Source organism: Solea senegalensis, linkage group LG8 (genome assembly GCF_019176455.1).
Source record: "Solea senegalensis isolate Sse05_10M linkage group LG8, IFAPA_SoseM_1, whole genome shotgun sequence".
Taxonomy (NCBI): Eukaryota; Metazoa; Chordata; class Actinopteri; order Pleuronectiformes; family Soleidae; genus Solea; species Solea senegalensis.
Window position 1 is genome coordinate 9,734,924 of NC_058028.1, and position 17,673 is coordinate 9,752,596.

At 40.4% G+C, this 17,673-nt stretch overlaps 1 protein-coding gene across 1 annotated transcript; it reads left to right on the top strand.

Moving 5' to 3' along the window:
* Positions 1 to 1,602: 1,602 nt before the first annotated feature.
* LOC122773145 (SPARC-related modular calcium-binding protein 1-like) lies at positions 1,603 to 16,932 on the top strand. The gene is made up of 11 exons (XM_044031558.1): positions 1,603 to 1,873; positions 7,515 to 7,689; positions 8,306 to 8,545; positions 8,901 to 8,930; positions 9,119 to 9,166; positions 9,779 to 9,838; positions 10,003 to 10,195; positions 11,490 to 11,548; positions 11,746 to 11,839; positions 13,482 to 13,807; positions 16,298 to 16,932. The coding sequence occupies exons 1-10, from the start codon at positions 1,796 to 1,798 to the stop codon at positions 13,804 to 13,806; spliced, it is 1,302 nt and encodes a 433-aa protein (XP_043887493.1). The 5' UTR covers positions 1,603 to 1,795; the 3' UTR covers position 13,807; positions 16,298 to 16,932.
* Positions 16,933 to 17,673: the final 741 nt, after the last annotated feature.

Sequence of the window (17,673 nt, forward strand, 5' to 3'; positions counted from 1 at the left end):
AATTAAACGGGACAGATTTCTCCAGTGTTTGTTGGCTGTCTATGAGGGAGATGGAAGGAGACAGAGGGACAGACAGACAGACAGACAGACGGACGGACAGGGAGGGAGCAGAGAAGGAAAGACTCGGACCAAAACCTTGTTTCTTTTCTTTCTTTTTGTCTTTTTGTTTCCATGCCAGGTTGGAGAAAAGTGAACTCTGGAGTTGTGATTTTCCGTTTTTTTGTACTCTTTAATATCAAACCTTATCTGCTGTACTGGAAACTGCAACGCCTTCTGTCTCTAATGATAAGTGAGTTTCACAAAGCACACATAAAAGTTTCCTTATAAAATACCACATCTGCTTCATGTCTTTCTTTCGCTCTCTCCTTTCCCTTGTGTGACTGTGTACATGTCTTAAATAGACTGTGGACCAGCTGTCAAACTTAGAGGACATTTTGACTTTGTGAGGACATTTTGGCTGGTCCCGTCAACTTTAACAGGCTTTTTGAGGGTTAGCATTAGACGAGGTTTAAGTTAGGCATTTAGTTGTGAGGGTAAGGGTAAACAAGGTTAGATAAAGCTTCAAGAACTGTTAAATAACATTAAACATTGGACAACGTTACAGCTCTGTGGTGAAGACCAGTGATAAGAGTTTCACTGTGAGAAATGACGAAGAAAAGCTTTCAATTCAACCATAATTGTGACGTAATAAACATTTGTTTCTCATATGCAACACATTAACATCTGCGCATAACAACATTTGTGACTTGAGCTGTGATAAGATTTTACAGAAATAAAAGATGGTATAAAACATACAAATGTAGGTTATATTAGACACTGACGTGCTATTAGTAAATGTTTGCATTTTTAATTTTTAAGTCAGACTTTTTAAAAGCTTTATTAAAACTTTATGGCAGTTAGTATTTTGTCAGATGTGATAAAGTGGCATGATTGTTTTGCTCATGTTTGTCACATCACTGATATGTGGGTTGGAGTGAGTGCTCTTAATTCAAATGAGTGAAATCTTACATTTAGTTCAACCTGAATTAAATGACTTCATCATTTTAAAAATATTTGAATGGTCTTAATGTGCAGTCGTGGGCACAGGAACTGTCTCAAGTGTAACTCCTGAAATGAGGCAGCACAGGAGGCAGAGTTTGCTAACTGCCACTGCTTTATAGTGCAACACACAATACAGTCAAAATAAATTTCTGTTGCATCCATCCCTGTAAAGATAAATGCAATATATGCTGTCAATAAAAGCATTGGTCTCTTTTTCTCTTGCAGAGGTGCAAAGTAAAAGTACGTTTTGTTTGAATCACATCTGTGATTGAGTTCAAGGAAGAAAAGGTTTTCATTTGATGAATGGTATTGTTAAAACATGTGTTAATCTGGGATGGTTTGCACGAAAATAACTACATGATATACCTAATTAAAATATTTAAAGTCATTTTGACATGTTTTATCTTGTTATCTTGATGTTTTTTGTTTACTTTTACTGATGTAGATTTGTCATCACAGTAACAGCTGTAGTTATTAATGAATCAAAGTTGATGAGAGCGAATGCTCACTTCTTGTTCAACTCCCACCGGAAATGGGCAGAACTGCACTGAAGGAGGAGAGTCCAGTGTGCGCGTGCAGAACTCGGACTGCACTCGCGTCGTGACCGTGAGAGAAGGACGACATGAGCTGTTCACTGATATCAGCAGACGTGACGGCCAAGTCGTGACGTGACCCGCACTTTGTTTTGTTTTGTTTGTTCGTTCACAGGCCGTCCCGCATCAAAATCCTGCGCCGCGCGCACACTTGCGGCACGATGCTCGCGCTCACCTTCACCTGCCGCGCGCTGCTCGTCTCCCTCCTCTGTGGTTCGGTTCAGTCCGACAGAACAGCGGTAAGAACCGAACTCTGACTCCTGTTAGCTGTATTATACTCGCTGACACAAACACTGTGATGTATAATGTGAATCCTCACAATAACACGACAGTGAAGTTTGCTCATGACAAGATAAGATAATAGTCCTTTTTTTGGGGACATTTACGTTTCCACATGTGTGAAACTATAGAAAGATATTAACAATACACTATAAAAACAAAAAATTAAAATGCAATGTACATTACAGTTACATTATCTATACAGTATGAGCTTGATATTTACATTTATGTAAAGTATATTATATATATTGTATACATTGGGATGAGTAACCTGTTCTGTGTGGTCTACTGAGACATGTTTAAAAATGAGGCAAAAATAAAAGTTAACATTTGATTTATGTAAAGTTATAGGCTACAATGTCGGATGCTTGTTGTGCTTAAGAAGGAAACTGCACTGTAATCAACATATATGTGATGGAGCAACTTCACCGACCACTTTATTAGGTACAGGGGACTTTAAGACGTGATTATTGATTATTGATTATTCTCCTCTGACCTCTGACATCTGGGAGGCGTTACCTCCCAGAAAACCGCTGCTGAATGAACATATTCTCTTTTCTTGCATCATTCTTTGTAAACTTCAGTAGTTGGCTGTAGGCGCCTGGACTTGAGTTGCTTGAGTTGAGTTGAAGACGTTTCACCTCTTCAGTTCTGATAAGAGGTGAAACGTCACCTACAGTTAACTGCTGAAGAAGACCACAACCCGATGACTGAGAACCTTCACTGACTTTCTCTGTAAACCACTGAGATGATTGTGACTTAAAATCATATTATTTATGTGGGAGATTGATCAAACACTAAGACAGGCGAGTAGAAACAAAGCAAAGTCAAAGTCTTTACACTGACGTCTGTAAAAGTTTAAACCTTCAGGATGAAGAGAAGCTGCTGTCAGCTTTACTTTATTTACTAAACAATTAAAGGTTTAAACCTGTCTAATTTGGTTACCGTGTGCAGAGGAATGGCTCTAATTTGTCAGGTCACATTGACTTTGGCCTGTAATTGGTTCACTTAAAGTGAACAGAGTTGACATCACGGCGCGCTGAGCTTATTCAGTGGAAAAGACCACAAAATTGAGTCTCAGGATAAAGAGACAGATCTCATGTTTGATTCATTAGTTGTCGTTTTTGAGTGAGAGAGGTTTTAATTTCCCTGGAGGAGGAGGAGGAGGAGGAAGAGAAGGAGGAGGAGGAGAGGGAGAGGGTAACGCCAACCAGCAAAACACACACACACACACACACACACACACACACACACACACACACGCACGACTCTGCTGCTGAGTAAATGTTTAACTTGCTGCTCAGGGGAAAAAGACCTGTGTGTGTGTGTGTGAGAGAGACAACATTGCTGTACTGGTATATTTATCGGAGTACGTGTAATGACGTACCAGATGAACTGTGGTCATGTCTAAATATAACATAGAAAAGACATAATGTACATCTGTTTATGTTCATGGACAAACTCAGTGATGTTACCTCACAGAACCGGAGCTGCTGCCCTCTTTGGCAAGTTTGTGCTACTGAAGTCAAAAGTTAGTGAAAGCATGAGAAGTCACAAAATAACACTTTTGAACTTGGTGATGGAGTCACCAGTAAATTAACAACTCCTGTGTTCCGTGAGGTAAAATCACTGATTTTCACTGTGAACTTCGGTGCAGAGGAAGTAGTGACTTTGAGCTTCCTGTTGAAAAAGCCTGTGAAACAGCAAGGTTAAAGCTCCAGTGTGGAACTTGTCACCTCCTTCTTAATAATAACCAAAACAATCCACTTTTGAAACTTTTTGTAGGTTCTTACACCAACTGTTTGTGAAAGTCTGGCTCGTCTGTTATCAGCCGCCTTTTCTTTTCAGCTGTCTATGGTAAAGACAGATACTGGAGATACTTTCAAATATTATTTTAAAATATCTCCACTGCACGTCCTCTGGTGGAGATATTTTTTTGAGAAGAGTAGTGACAATGTTTAGTTTTGCTATTGTTCAGCATTTGTTTAAGTATTACGAGCTGTATTTTAGGTGTGGATGTGGTGGGTGGCACGTCGTGGCCTGAAAATAAAAAAAGATAAGTTGAGAATACACTGGCTGCTGCACCATTATTGTTATCAGTGATGCCAGTATTTCAGTTTTACATTTTCTTAGTCTCTGTCGCTCAATCAGCTGAGTGCTCAGGTTCTAGCTCCACCCGTACTGTACTGTACCATTACCCTGGTACTTTTATTGTACAATTTTCATTTATTTTTGTTTGTAAGTTACGTGTTGTATATCTGACTTTTAATGTTGCGTTACTTGTCCAGACTGCATCCAGGAAACTTGGAGCTGCGTGTTGAAGGAACAGCAGCAGCTGTCATGGAACAAGCAGGTCAGGCAGATGTTTAGGGAGCCCTTAATTTGCTTTGTGTTCCTTTGGCATTTCTACTATTGTATGACTGCGTTCATGAGAAGCCAAAAATCGTGATTGTGATTAAAATCCCTTGTGCAGTTTTACTGGACGTCCAGGTTTATTTTTGCGTAGCAGCCAAACTGTAAGAGTCCTGCCCCTGAAGATATCTCAGTACAGGGTCCAATATCTTATCAAATAAATCTCCTTTGTCTTCGTTATAAAACCTTGACCTCTCAAGATGCAATGTGTTTGACATTTATTCCAACCTTAATTCATATGTAGACACAGAATCCAATTTCCAAACACACACGATCAGTTTTTTCACAACTACCATTCCAAATGGAATTATTATTAACAAAGTATAGGACGCTTGCAGCGCCAGAGGGTTGCACACTGCAGCTTTAATATCAGACATTTCTTATGCACCTTTAATAATCAGTTCAATATTTGACTGTGTGTGTCCATGTCACACTCCTGTACAGCAGACGTTAAGTTCAGGCGCTCCGTCTTATTTCTGCAAAGCTGTGGAGATGAGTCTGTGTGTGTGTTTTTTTTATCTGGAAGGTGTGAGGCACGAGGAGACAGTGGCGACTTGTTCTCGCGTTCTGTGCTGCACACTCACTTCCTGACCCCTCCCTCACACTTACACACTCATGGCTGATGTTTTATAAGCGCAGACACACTGGTGCTAATTGTTTCAACACTGAGGACATTGTAGTGTGTGGATTTTCTACCTGACTGACAGGAAATCCCACGTCTGCCCAACACTTTGCACCTGGACTCCTGCCCTCCACTACTCCTCATTTTTTCCTTTTCGTTTACTCCACCCAGACTTTAATTGCTTTCTCCATTCACCTTTCTTAATTCCTTTCTTTTTTTCGTGTGAGTGCCTCCTTTCATACTTCAGCGTCTCTCTTCGCAACACTCACTCTTTTTTGATTTCATCTTTCTTTTTTTCTTTCATTCTTGCTCTCATTAAAATTTTCCTTTTGCTGCTTCTCTGTCAAATATTCTTCGATTCCTTTCTTCCACATCTGTGAGTCCCAGTCCTGCAGCCTTCTGTCCCTCCCTCTCTCCTTATTTTCCATATTCATTCCTTTATCCCTCACACCCATTTCTTCTTCCATTCCTCCTATTTCCTGGTCCCACTTGAGTGTTTTTGTCCTTCATACCTTCCATAACCATACCATCATCCTCTACTTTTCTCTTTGCTGTCCACGTCTCTCCCTTCTTCCTGTTCACTTTTATATAAACCCACTGAGACACATCAGACAATTTAATTCGGTTTCATTTATTATTTTTACCTTGACGCAGCCTTGAATGTCATACAAGAGACAGATATTCATCTTAACAAGTCAGAGCATTTTTCAGTGTGTCAGCTGTTTGTCGAGTTAGGCTGCACCCGTGTGGTTCACGGAGGATTTGGCCAGACGGTATTTTCTGCTTTGCTTGGACTGAAGCTTTACTTTTCATGCACTGTTCCACTTTCCCTCCTCCTCCTCCTCCTCCTCCTCCTCCTCCACCTCCTCCTCCTCCTCCTCCTCCATCGTTTCAAAACATTTTTATAGAATGATAGATTTTCCATTTGAAATGTGAACTTCATTATACTGGAGCTTGACCTCTTATAGAGTATGTCCTAATAGAATTGTCATTTGTTTGTGCTCATATGCAACAGATTAAATGAATTGACCTAAATCAGATCAATCAGGTAATGTGTGGACATGAGGACACACATGTCTCATTCTGCCTGTCTCCTACAGTTTGTCCACGCATCTCGGTGCCACTTGGAGAGAAAGTGTGTTTCCCAGTGTGTGTGCGTGTTTGTGCGCACATACTCTTGCACTAAGTTGCGTGTCGTGGGTGTTTTCACAGAGTCTGTGTGGGAGCGTGACAAATCTGATGTATATTTTGGAGACGTATGCACGGCTGCATATGATCCCTGAGCTGATGTTGTTTCTCATGTGGGAATCATTTCAATCATCACACTCACCACACCTCTTCTCACACCAGTGGTGTTGTTATCATCTGTTCCATGACATGACATTGTCCTACATCTTCAGTTTATCTCCATTTAAAAAGCATCACTATAGAAATGTCCCAGAAATGACATAGAAAAAATGAATAAATACTAAGTCCAGTGTGTAAGAATCACTAACATCTTATGTTAACTGCAATGTAAACTGTAACAAAGAGTTTGGTCAGAAAGTGTGTTATTTTTGATGTCCACTGTAGATTAGGATTTTAGGAGATCTCTGTGAAGATAGTGGAGTAATTCTTAACAGGTATTTTTCAGTATTTTTCATGGATTTGGGCCTGGAGACTCCAGGGTGGCACAGAAGTGATGGAAAGTGTTTCTTCCAACCAAAATGTTTTCCTCAGTGTCTCCTCTGAACCTCTGTGTTTGATAGCTTTGATATGTTTGTGTGGTGCTATATGAAATCCATCATTGAGACTAATGAGCCACTGAACTATTTTTCCTCACTTATGATTACAAGTGCTTTGAATATATTTGGTTAGTGAATTGGTCAGTGTATAATTAAGGAAACCTTTGTCCATAAATCTTTGGGGAGGAAATGTTTTTCCATTGCATGTCTGGAGGTTTTTATTTTCTTTTTATAAGATCCTTCCAAAAATATTTTGCAGTCACAGACTCGTATGACGTTTGTGAAAAGTCGGCGTCCTGCTGCCAAACACCATCACTGCTCACCTCAGACAGGAATGGAGCATATTTCTGCAGGGAAGACTTCTTCCATCCGTTAGTGACATTTATCCGCTCATTAGTTTTGCAGCGTTTGTGCTCTCACAGTTAAAATGTCAGGCGTAAAAAAAGAGACTTTTCCTCACTTTCTGCTCAGCCATCCTGAAATGCTTTCATGTGTCAGATGTGTTGTTCCCTCCCCGTCTCTCTTTCACACCCTCTGTCTGCCTCTTCTCTTTCTCTCAGTTTTCCAGACCGAAGCCAATTTTTATGCTACCGTGCATAAAGTGAAGCCTTTTTCTGCTTCCCTTCTTCTCGCCTGCGGTTTTATTTGTGCACAGCCTCACTCAGGCGTCAGAAATCAACCATAAAGCTTGAACAGCCTCTCCTGTTGGGTTTTGTCAATATAATATGGGAACAATACAAATAATATTAATAACCATTGTAATAATCATCATTTCTAAAAGTCCTATTTTTCTGCTGCACAAAAGCTTGAGTTATAATATTTATTTAAGTATTTCTTTTCTAGCCCTTTTTGATCACAGAGAACATGTGGCCCCGTGGGTGTGTCCTGGACTGCCAGAGGGGGCGCCACAGAGCAGTGTGCGGCAGCAACGGCAGGTTGTACAAATCACTGTGTGCCTTCCAGAGGGCTCAGTGCATCAACACACATCTACGGCTCGCTTCACGAGCACACTGCTCAGGTACACACACCTCTATATCCTATATCCTATATCCTATATACTATATACTATAAATATATTAAATACTATGTTGTTGTGAGTGTGTCATTTCTGCCACCAGGGGTCTCTCAGTCAATACAATAATAAAAGACCTAGTTTGATCATTTCAGGATTTCAGCATTATCTTATTGACTTCCCCTATGCCTTTGCACTTTAAGGGGAGAATTTGACAGAATATGCAGCGAAAGGCAAAGAGTCATGATCCATTGGTGACAAATAACCAGTAGTACTACATATCTCCTTCCTCACTCTGAAGTTTGTCCTGGAACTTTTAGCATAGACAGATTAAGTGAAGGATGTCATGAAAAGGTGACCAAAATGAAATGAATAGAATAGAAATGTGGATTCCTATGGATTTAAAGAGTGTTGGAAACATTTTGGTTCATGTAAGAACACTACTCAACCAAAAGTTGTTTGTAGATCATTTTAATGCAAACATGATGTCTCTAAGATTTAAAAAAGTTTCCCTCATTTGAAAAAAAGTCGAGTAATTGTGAGTTCATCTGTGTTTATCAGAGTAAACACTGGTCACCATCAGTGGAAGTACATTTTAACCCTGATTTCTCTGTCGTTTCAGATCTGAGTCCGACTCAGTCCAAGTGCCAGCTGGCTCGGGCTCAGGCCCTGGAGCCTAACGCCCGCAGCGGCGGCAGCCATTTTAGCACGGCAGCTGCCACGTTTGTGCCAGAGTGTCACCCAGACGGTCACTTCCTTCCGGTGCAGTGCCACAACCAAACTGGGTACTGTTGGTGCTCCACACCAGACGGCAAACCTGTCAGTGGGACGTCAGTCCTTCATCTGACTCCCAGCTGCACGGGTCAGACATACACTAAACTATACATTCATTTCACTTCATCTGTAGCATCTGCATCTAAATGGTTTTAACTGTCAGATTTTTGACTTTTTTAATGAAGGTGATTAACATAAAGAATTTTCTCAGTATTTTTTGTATTACTTTTTAAAATGAAGTCCTGTAGAAGTACAAATGATAAAAAAGTTGCTGACCATGAGGTGATTATCATTATTATTACTGTTCCTCTGAGTCCAGAGAAGACGATTGTTTAGTCTCAGTAAAAACTGCTGTGATCTTTGGGGAAAACATTTAAAGCCATGATTCTGTTAAATCTGTTCATCTGCATGTATGACTGAGTCTGTTTTAATATCCTGAACAGATCATATCTTTGCTCGGATGCCAGTCAAAGGTGAGAACGTTTCTTTATTCTAGTTTTCTATACTCTAATCTAATGATTCACATTTTTATATACTGCAACATAACTTTTATATACTGTACTGCATCTACTTTTAAACACTATATGCTTGAGGGAAGGTTCTTGAACATCACGGACAACGTCACATGACGTGACTCTCACTCTTGTCTCTTATGTTCCAGATGAAGTTGGTGAACCTGCGGCTACAGTGGAACCCAGAAAATCTGCAGGTGACAAAGATCTGTTACATTCAATCAACATGTAAATAGTTATATTGTGTTTTGATCCTCCTAAGACATTAAGCCACAAGTGTATCGTATGTAGTCAAATAATTGGCCACAATGTATGTATAATAGGCGTCATATTAAAGTGCATGTAGTGCAAGTTAGAGCTGAAATTACTCGATTAATCAATTACTCAACTATTCGACGTATTATCAACTATTTTTTTCTGATTGTTTCAGCTTCTTAAATGTGAATATATTCTTTATTTCTTTGCTCCTTATAACAAAGAAATCATTAAAAGTGAATCATTTTGGTCTGTGGACAAAAACAAGACATTTGATAACGTCATCATTTCCAGGTTTGACAAATAATGATCAACATTTTTTAACGTTTTCTGATATTTTATGGACCAAACGATTACTCGAGAAAATAAATCACAAATAATCCATTATTAAAATAATTATACATGTTAGAAAATATTGGCTGTGAAAATTTTTTTGGCATGCATGTTTTGGTAATTTATCAACAAATATCTGTATTAGTATTTAGTATTAGTCTGTTTATCATAACTCTTACATGTTCTCTGACAGTAACAGTCTGTCTCACTCGCTTGTCCAGAGCTCACAGCTCCTCCCATCTGGGTGACCATCCTCATGAACTCCGTCAGACGACCCACTGGTAAGAAAGCGCTGGTGTGAAGCTGAAGTCATGTTTACTTGTGATCGTGAACCACATTCTTCAATATTCTTTATACTGTATATATAACACGACTAGTCTGACCTTGTGTTTGTAAATGCAAACTGTGTGTGTGTGTGTGTGTGTGTGTGTTTGCTTGTGTGTAGACAGTCCTCAGACATGTGAGCGCGAGCGTGCATCACTCCTCTCACAGATTTACCCGGTCTGGCAGGACCAGCGTTTTATCCCAGTATGCACTGCAGACGGCCGCTACAACCCCGTGCAGTGTTACAATGCCACAGATTACTGCTGGTGTGTCAGAGTGGACAGCGGCAGGCCACTGTCCGGCACCTCCGCAAGGTAATCACTGCACCAGTGCCCAGTCATGTGATGTTTTCACTTTAAAGCTCCAGTGTAGAACCTCTGTCTCTGCCTTTGGAATTCTGGGTAATTACCAAACCACTGCGGCCTCTGTGTGACCTACTTGTCTCGCCTTCTTTTCACTGTAGAATCCACTTCTGACAGTTTTTGTGGCTGCTTCTTGGTGTTTTCAGCCGTATTCCATCTGTTTGCAGCCGTTTGGCTTTACTCGCACAACGTAGCTGTTGTCGACTCTGCCTTCACTTCATCAGTTGTGACGTAAAAAATGCCTCTGTCAATGTTCTGCACTGTAATGTCGCCATAGACACAAACCAGAGAGTAATTGTGGAGCTGATAGGCTTAATCAACACGTTGTGAAAGCATTTGCTTTTAGCTAAAAATTACACACTACAGCTTTATGTAAGTCTTTCTTTTTTTCCGCACCTTGACTTTAATTTTATTTCTTTTGCTTTTCACTTCTCTTTAAACCTGACTGGTTTATATAACCTCAGGTGTAAAACACACTAAGGCATTTAATGGTAATTATATAGTTTTGCACCACTTATTGTTTCTGTTCCCTGAGTGATCTTCCCATCAAAGGAAAGACAGATGAGAAAGACAGAGTGAGACTCTTTTGTTCTCCAGAGGTTTTATTAATGTTGTTGACGCTCAGCTGCTCACACACTCCTCAGAGGAAAGTCTGGGATGTTTTCATGTGATGATTTTCTTTGGATCAGTGGTGTGAGGAAAACTCCCTGTGGCCTCAAGCTGTAAATGTGAGTTTTTTCCTTCTGATGGGCAGCATAATACTCCTTCTCGCCCCCACTGGTTGTATTTAATCAACAAGAACAAATTCACTGTTTACAATTTAACTATTTAAATAAAATAATTCCTGTAATGTTTTCTGAGTGGACAGTACATTTTTTTTATGACCAGATATATTTGTTTACTAGATGATTATTTTAACTATTCAGTGTTCCACTGTGTAAGAATTAGTGACCTCTCCTCTGCTCACTCTTCTCTTTCCCGAGCGGAAATACTGTACCAACAAGGATCTTTACACTCTCTCACAGCTCCTTCCACTTTCTCTGCCATATCTTGTTTATTTGTTACCGGGTGCATTATTTTGGTTCTGGTCTAAAATCTACGTCTGTTCTGGCTGTAGAAACATCTCACTGAGAGATGGCGGCCTATGTAATTCAAAGGGTTTATTCTAAGGCTATGCAAACCAGATGGTATTCATTTTAACTGTTGGTTTCTTGACCTTTTACATGTTTTCTGTGTCTCTGTGCAGGAATCGGGTCCCAGACTGCGCTGGTGCAGAGGAGGATCCAGACAGAACAGTTCTTCCTGGTGAATATGATCAGAAAAAAAACAAAAACCGTTTGTTTGTGTAGTGATGAAATAAAAAAGTAAAAGTTGTATGTGCCATTTTTTAGATATTTATGATTAAAAGAAAGAACTTCTGACAGTTTAATGTGTCACGAGTGAGTAGAAGCAACAGTCTCAATGTTGAGATGTCACCATAGTCTTCTCTCCTTTGTCCACAGGGTGTCCTGGAGCTCGTAAGGAGCAGTTTCTACAGAGTCTGGTCAGAGCTCTGCAGCTGGAAGCAAAGCATGCTGGGAGTCGGAGTCTCTTTCAGTAAGTCTATCTATTGAACATTGCATTCGGTTCAATTCACTTCTCCTACATATATGATTGTGATGCACACTAATCTGTCATTGTAGGGCCCCTAAAACCGAGAAGTATACAAATGCCACTGGCTCCGTTTTAGTTTCTAAAATTCCGAGGATTCCATTTTAGTCTGGACAGGCAAAATGGTGGAAACCAAACGATGACACAGTTACCAACATTCACTTCCTGGTTGGTTCTATTCGACCATGACTTTACTATCAGCTGTGAAACAGAGGTTTAATTCATTCTCAGTTTCACCTTGTCATCAGTCGTAAAACTGGACTCCCTGCTTCAGTGGTCTTCCTCTTTCCCTCCTGCCCAGCAGCTCCACCTTTAACATCCTTTAACTCTCCTTACTGGAAAATGCTCATTTCTAATCCTGTCCATCTTGGTCACTTTGTATGAACATCTGTCTCCACGCCATACATCACAGCAGGTCTCAGTACCTCACTGTAGACCCTCTCTTTCACGTTTGCTGTCTTCTTCATCACCTCTCTTGTGCACTGTCCATTGCTTTGGATGGTATTCAAACTCATCCACTTTCTCTATGTCTACTTCTTGCATCTTCACTGTACCACGTGTCTCACTGTCATTCACACACAGGTGTTCTGTCTTGCGCCTATGAACCTTCATTCCTCTTGTCTCCAGTGCAGACTTCCACCTCTCCAGGCTGTCTTTCATCCGTCGTCTACTCTCACTACAGATTACACTCTGCAAAAAACATAGTCCACAGAGACTCCTGCCTGACCTCATCTATCAACCGGTTTATCACCATTGCGAACAAGACAGGGCTCAGAGCTGATCCCTGATGTTATCCCACCTTCACACACAGATCACTTCTGATACAGAGTTGAAATGCTCATCTGGATGCAGATTGCAGATACACCATTTTATAAAACGTAGTATGGATGTAGCGTTCAGAGACAGACAACTGTTCACCCACTCATCTACACCTAAAGTCAGTAAGAGTCTCCAATTCACCTAAGCCCCAATTTGCTTGTTTTGGACTGTGGGAGGAAGCAGCAGAACCTGGAGAAAACCCACACACACATATCAGAGAAAATGAATATATTCTATCCTTAACCCTTAAAAAACTGCTCGTAAAGGGTCCTCATAAGGCCAAAATCTTTTTACAAAGAATGAAAATGTGTCCATACACACTCACACACAGGTCAGGTTTCCATCATGTTTTCCTCCCTGATATCTTTTGAGTTGAGTTGTGTTGTTTTTGTTTTGTGTAGCAAAATTCAACCTATGCTTTTTTGCTCTTTGTATAATTGATAAGAAACGCAGGATCCACCATGGTGATGATGTTTTTCAGCATTCAGCTGTGTCCGTGTGAAATGTGATGTTCATTGGGTTCTTCAGGACGTTGAATAGAACTGCTGCGTTAAATTTAGTCAAACTGTCAACAGAAATCTGATTACAGGTGTTTTATCTGCTGAGTGTAAATAATAAACCAGCTGACCTAAAAAGTGCTGACCTTACAGAAAAGAAAATAGTGCAGAACAGTGTGTTTTTAAAATATGGAAACTGATTTGAAAGAAGAACCTAAATGTATTCCTGTTAGTCCTTTAAAGTGGGGTATTGTCTGATCTTTTTCCTTTAGGGCTTCAAACACACCATCAAACACTTCCTCCTCCACAACACCTTCCTTATCCTCCTCCTCCTCCTCACCTCTGAATGCTGCTTCCTCTGCTGCTCAGGGCGCTGTAGACTCCTCGAGCCCAGAGAAGGTGCTGCAGTGGCATTTCAGTCAGCTGGACGTGGACGTCAGTGGGGTGCTGAGCGAACGCGAGGCTCGTCCACTTCGTCAGTTCCTGCGGCGGAAGTTGAAGCCACGACGTTGTGCCAAAAAGTTTGCTCAGTACTGTGACAGGAATGGAGACCGAGGCCTGACACTGGAGGAGCTCAGGGTCTGCCTGGGCCTCTGAGGTGAGTCAGGCAGAGTGAATTTTATTTTATATACAGTGTACAGTATGTAGTATACAGTATACAACACCATGCCTCGAAGGGCTTTACAGTCTGTAGAGCAAACAACATCTTCTATCCTAGAAAAAGTTCGTTTAACCTTTATTTATCCATTATTTAAAATCGATTCTCATTAAGACGCCTGTGGACAGAACAAATTGAACATATAAATTAAAGCTACGGTGCGTAGCTTTTGGTGAGTTTTGTTGTTGATAATGTTATTTTTCTTTCTCTGAACATCCATCCATCCATCTTCTGCCGCTTAATCCTCCACCGGAGGGTCGCGGGGGGTGCTGTGCCAATCTCTGCTGACATAGGGCGATAGGCGGGGTACACCCTGGACAGTTCGCCAGTCCATCACAGGGCCACACATAGAGACAAACTACCATTCACTCACACATTCACACCTATGGTTAATTTAGAGTGACCAATTTACCTAATCCCCACATTGCATGTTTTTGGCCTGTGGGAGGAAGCTGGAGAAAACCCACACACACACATGGAGAGAACATGCAAACTCCAAGCAGAAAGACCCTTATTTCCTCTGAAAAGTTACGCTCTGCAGCTTTAAAACAAAAAATAAGGAACATTAATGCATTAGTACATCATACAGAAAAGAAGCCCCACTCTTAAGTTGATTAAAAACAAAAAGTTTGCATGTTTTTATTGTGTTGCTGTCAGTGGTGTCGTAGCGAGACACACCCTCTTACTCCGTCTGCCTTCATCTGCCAAGAACCACAGATTGTACGGTCCGGTACAGATGGTGAACCAAGTCCCTGCTCCACCTCCAGCTGGTGCTCAGCGCTTCAGTGGTCACACTATATAAAACAAAAATAATGTGTTGCGTTTGAATCAGCAAGTTTGTGGTCAAGTGACATCTGACATCAACATTTCAAATTTAGGACATAAAACACAGTTTCCTGTTTAAGACATGGATTATGGACCAGAGTTAGACTTAAGTGTTAAGACTTAGTTCAAGAGTTAGAGTGAGGTTAGCTTTAGCTTTGGGTCTTGGCATTGAATTGACATATTACAGGTTAAATCTAGAGGCTAGAGATTGTGTTATACCGCCAGGATGCTGACGAGCGTATTACTGACACATCAGCAAAGTTAAAACACATCAGTTTCACGTTATAATCTGATAAGTTTATCGTTTCATGTTATATAACACTAGCGTACAATGACAGACAGACACGTGTGTGTGTGTGTGTGGGAGAGTTTTCAGACTAAAGACCAGTTAATTTGTAACATCTTGTCAACATGAAGAGAAAACAGTCTCCATTTAGGGGAAAGGAAAACATGATTTTTGGGTCAGTGGTTGTTGGTGAGTTCATTTTTAGTCTCCAGGAAATTAATACAAGTCTGTGTAATGACCAAAGTAAACATGTGTGAATGTCAGCACACACACACACACTCAGCTACAGTATCCCTCGCCTCATCACAGTGACACCCTGGTTCCTCATTGGTCCACTGCCTCTTCTAACGGCATCGTTTTCTCTGGCTTGTTGCTCGTGTTGATCCCAGGAGAGCCCTGTGTTTCAGGCCGGCTGCCAGACAAATTACAGCCACAGCTGTCTGAGTGTTAGTTTACCTCCGTGAAATCAAAACAAACGTGGGCAGCGGTGAAATGGCCTCCTTGTCAGTGAGCTATCAGTCACAAGTCGGCCGTGACATCGCCACGCTAATCAGCCCACTGACAAAGAGTCTTTCTCTGTGTGTTTATAATATTTCTGTTGACCTGCACTAAACAAAATATCTGGTCGTACAAAGAATTGAGTGTCTCACTGCTCAGGTCCTGACGTGCACTGAAACACTGTACAGTGTCACACTGTAGAGCGGAGACAGAAACCAGTTAATACACCAGTATGTAGAAGCTCTTTCACTGAAATGATCATTCTAATGCTTAAATATAACTATTATTGTTATCCATGAATTTTCAAATGTACTGAATAACAGAAAAAGTACTTTATTATTTCTTGATTAAGACGTCAAACTATAGTTATTTACTTGCATTCTTGAACAGAAACATTGGCGTTTGAATGTTATGCTTTATTGACACACCAGCGAAGATGAGAGTCCAGAGTTACATGTTATATGTTAGAGGTTGATACTCCACAGTAGTGTGTTTGCATGAGTGCGTAATCGCTTTGAAATAAAAAGCATTTGGTTTCGTAGCCTGAGAATGAGACTTGCTTTAGGGAAGGCACCATGTGGCGCTGCCATGTTTCTTCAGCAGTTCAGACAGACAAAACAGCGAGAATCTGTGTTTTCAAGCAGAGGCTTTTATGCAAATAAAGAAGAACGACATCCTTTCTTGTATGCAAAGGATTTCACTCTGTCGTTGCCTGACATTCTTAGGTAAGCGAGGAGTTACAATCTGCAGTCTCACCATTAGATGTCACTAATTCTCACACACTGGAACTTGAAATGCTTTTCTCTTTGTCTTTCTCTCAGGTCAAAGTCACAAAGACAAATCCACCGACGCCAGCTCGTGTCTTGATCGACCACTTCACTGTTTATCTGTCAGTGCTGTCAGTCATTCCTCATTCACACGGTCTTATTCAAAGACCAAACCTGATCCTCGTCCATCATCCTCTTGTCATCACTGTGACACTCTCAGGACACTTGAACCCATCGTTCTCTTATTCGTTATAGTAAATGTAAAAACATGTTCATTTCCTGTCGACATGATAAACAAGTTTTTAGTATTTATTTGTCATGTTCAACACAAGAATGTTTGTTTACATCGTCTCTTTTCTATTACACGCACTCATGTGTCTGTCACTTTCTTTCTTTCTTTCTTTCTTCCATAAATCAATCGTCATTCCCATGTACATTACTCTCCTTTAGTCCTACCTCCTTCCCTTATTCCCTTCCTCCTCCTCCTTTTTGTCATCCCTTCTTTCTAATCTGTTTCATTCACAGATTTCTCATTTTTGCATGTTGCCAGGATTGATCACTTCTTTCATTTTTACTTTATTTATGACACAGATTCAGTCTGCGGTGCTTTTCCAGACACTTCAGGGTTTTCTTTGTTCTTATTCTGACAGACGCTAAAATAGTTTCATTAAAAAATGGTTTCAGTTAAATGAATGTGTCTCCTTCTCATAATTGACTTCCCTTGTGGATTGTTGGTGGTTACAAATGTCTGATCATGACTGACGTGATCAGTTTTATATGTGTTGAAACCCATGTTGTTTTCAAACACCAACTGTTTTTAGTCACACGACAGATGGGTCTGTTGTCTGTGCGATTGTAAGAGGGAGATTAATCAATGCTGTAATGAAAGTAACCTTTCAGGTTTGTTTGTTTGTTTGTTTGTTTTTGTGCACAGAAAAAAATGAAGCCTGGAGAAAAACGGAAGAGAAACACATTCCTGCCTCCAAAGATTGACCTGGTTTCATCTTCAAGTGAAATAATCTCATGAATACAAACATTGGTAAACAACTTCAAAGTGGATTTGTCAGTGGCATTTAATTTGTTGTGTGTTTAGGGAGGTTTTTTTTCATTAAACTTTGATAACAGTGTCTCCCTCAGGGTGTTGTTTCCACAGACATACATACATATATATATATATAGATATATACGTAGGTGCTGGATTCATTGCTGGAGAGTGAGTGAATGTTGTTGTCATCTTGGGAACGACATTGAGAGCAAGATGGATACTTTACCCTTGTGCTGTTCACACATCACTGCACTTTTTAAACAAGATCCCAGGGAATTAGCCTCCTGCATGTTTACGTTGTTTTCCCCATTGAATGTTTATAATTTTATGTCACAGAGTATGACGTTACAGATACAAATGATAAATAAAAATCAAGGCCCTCATA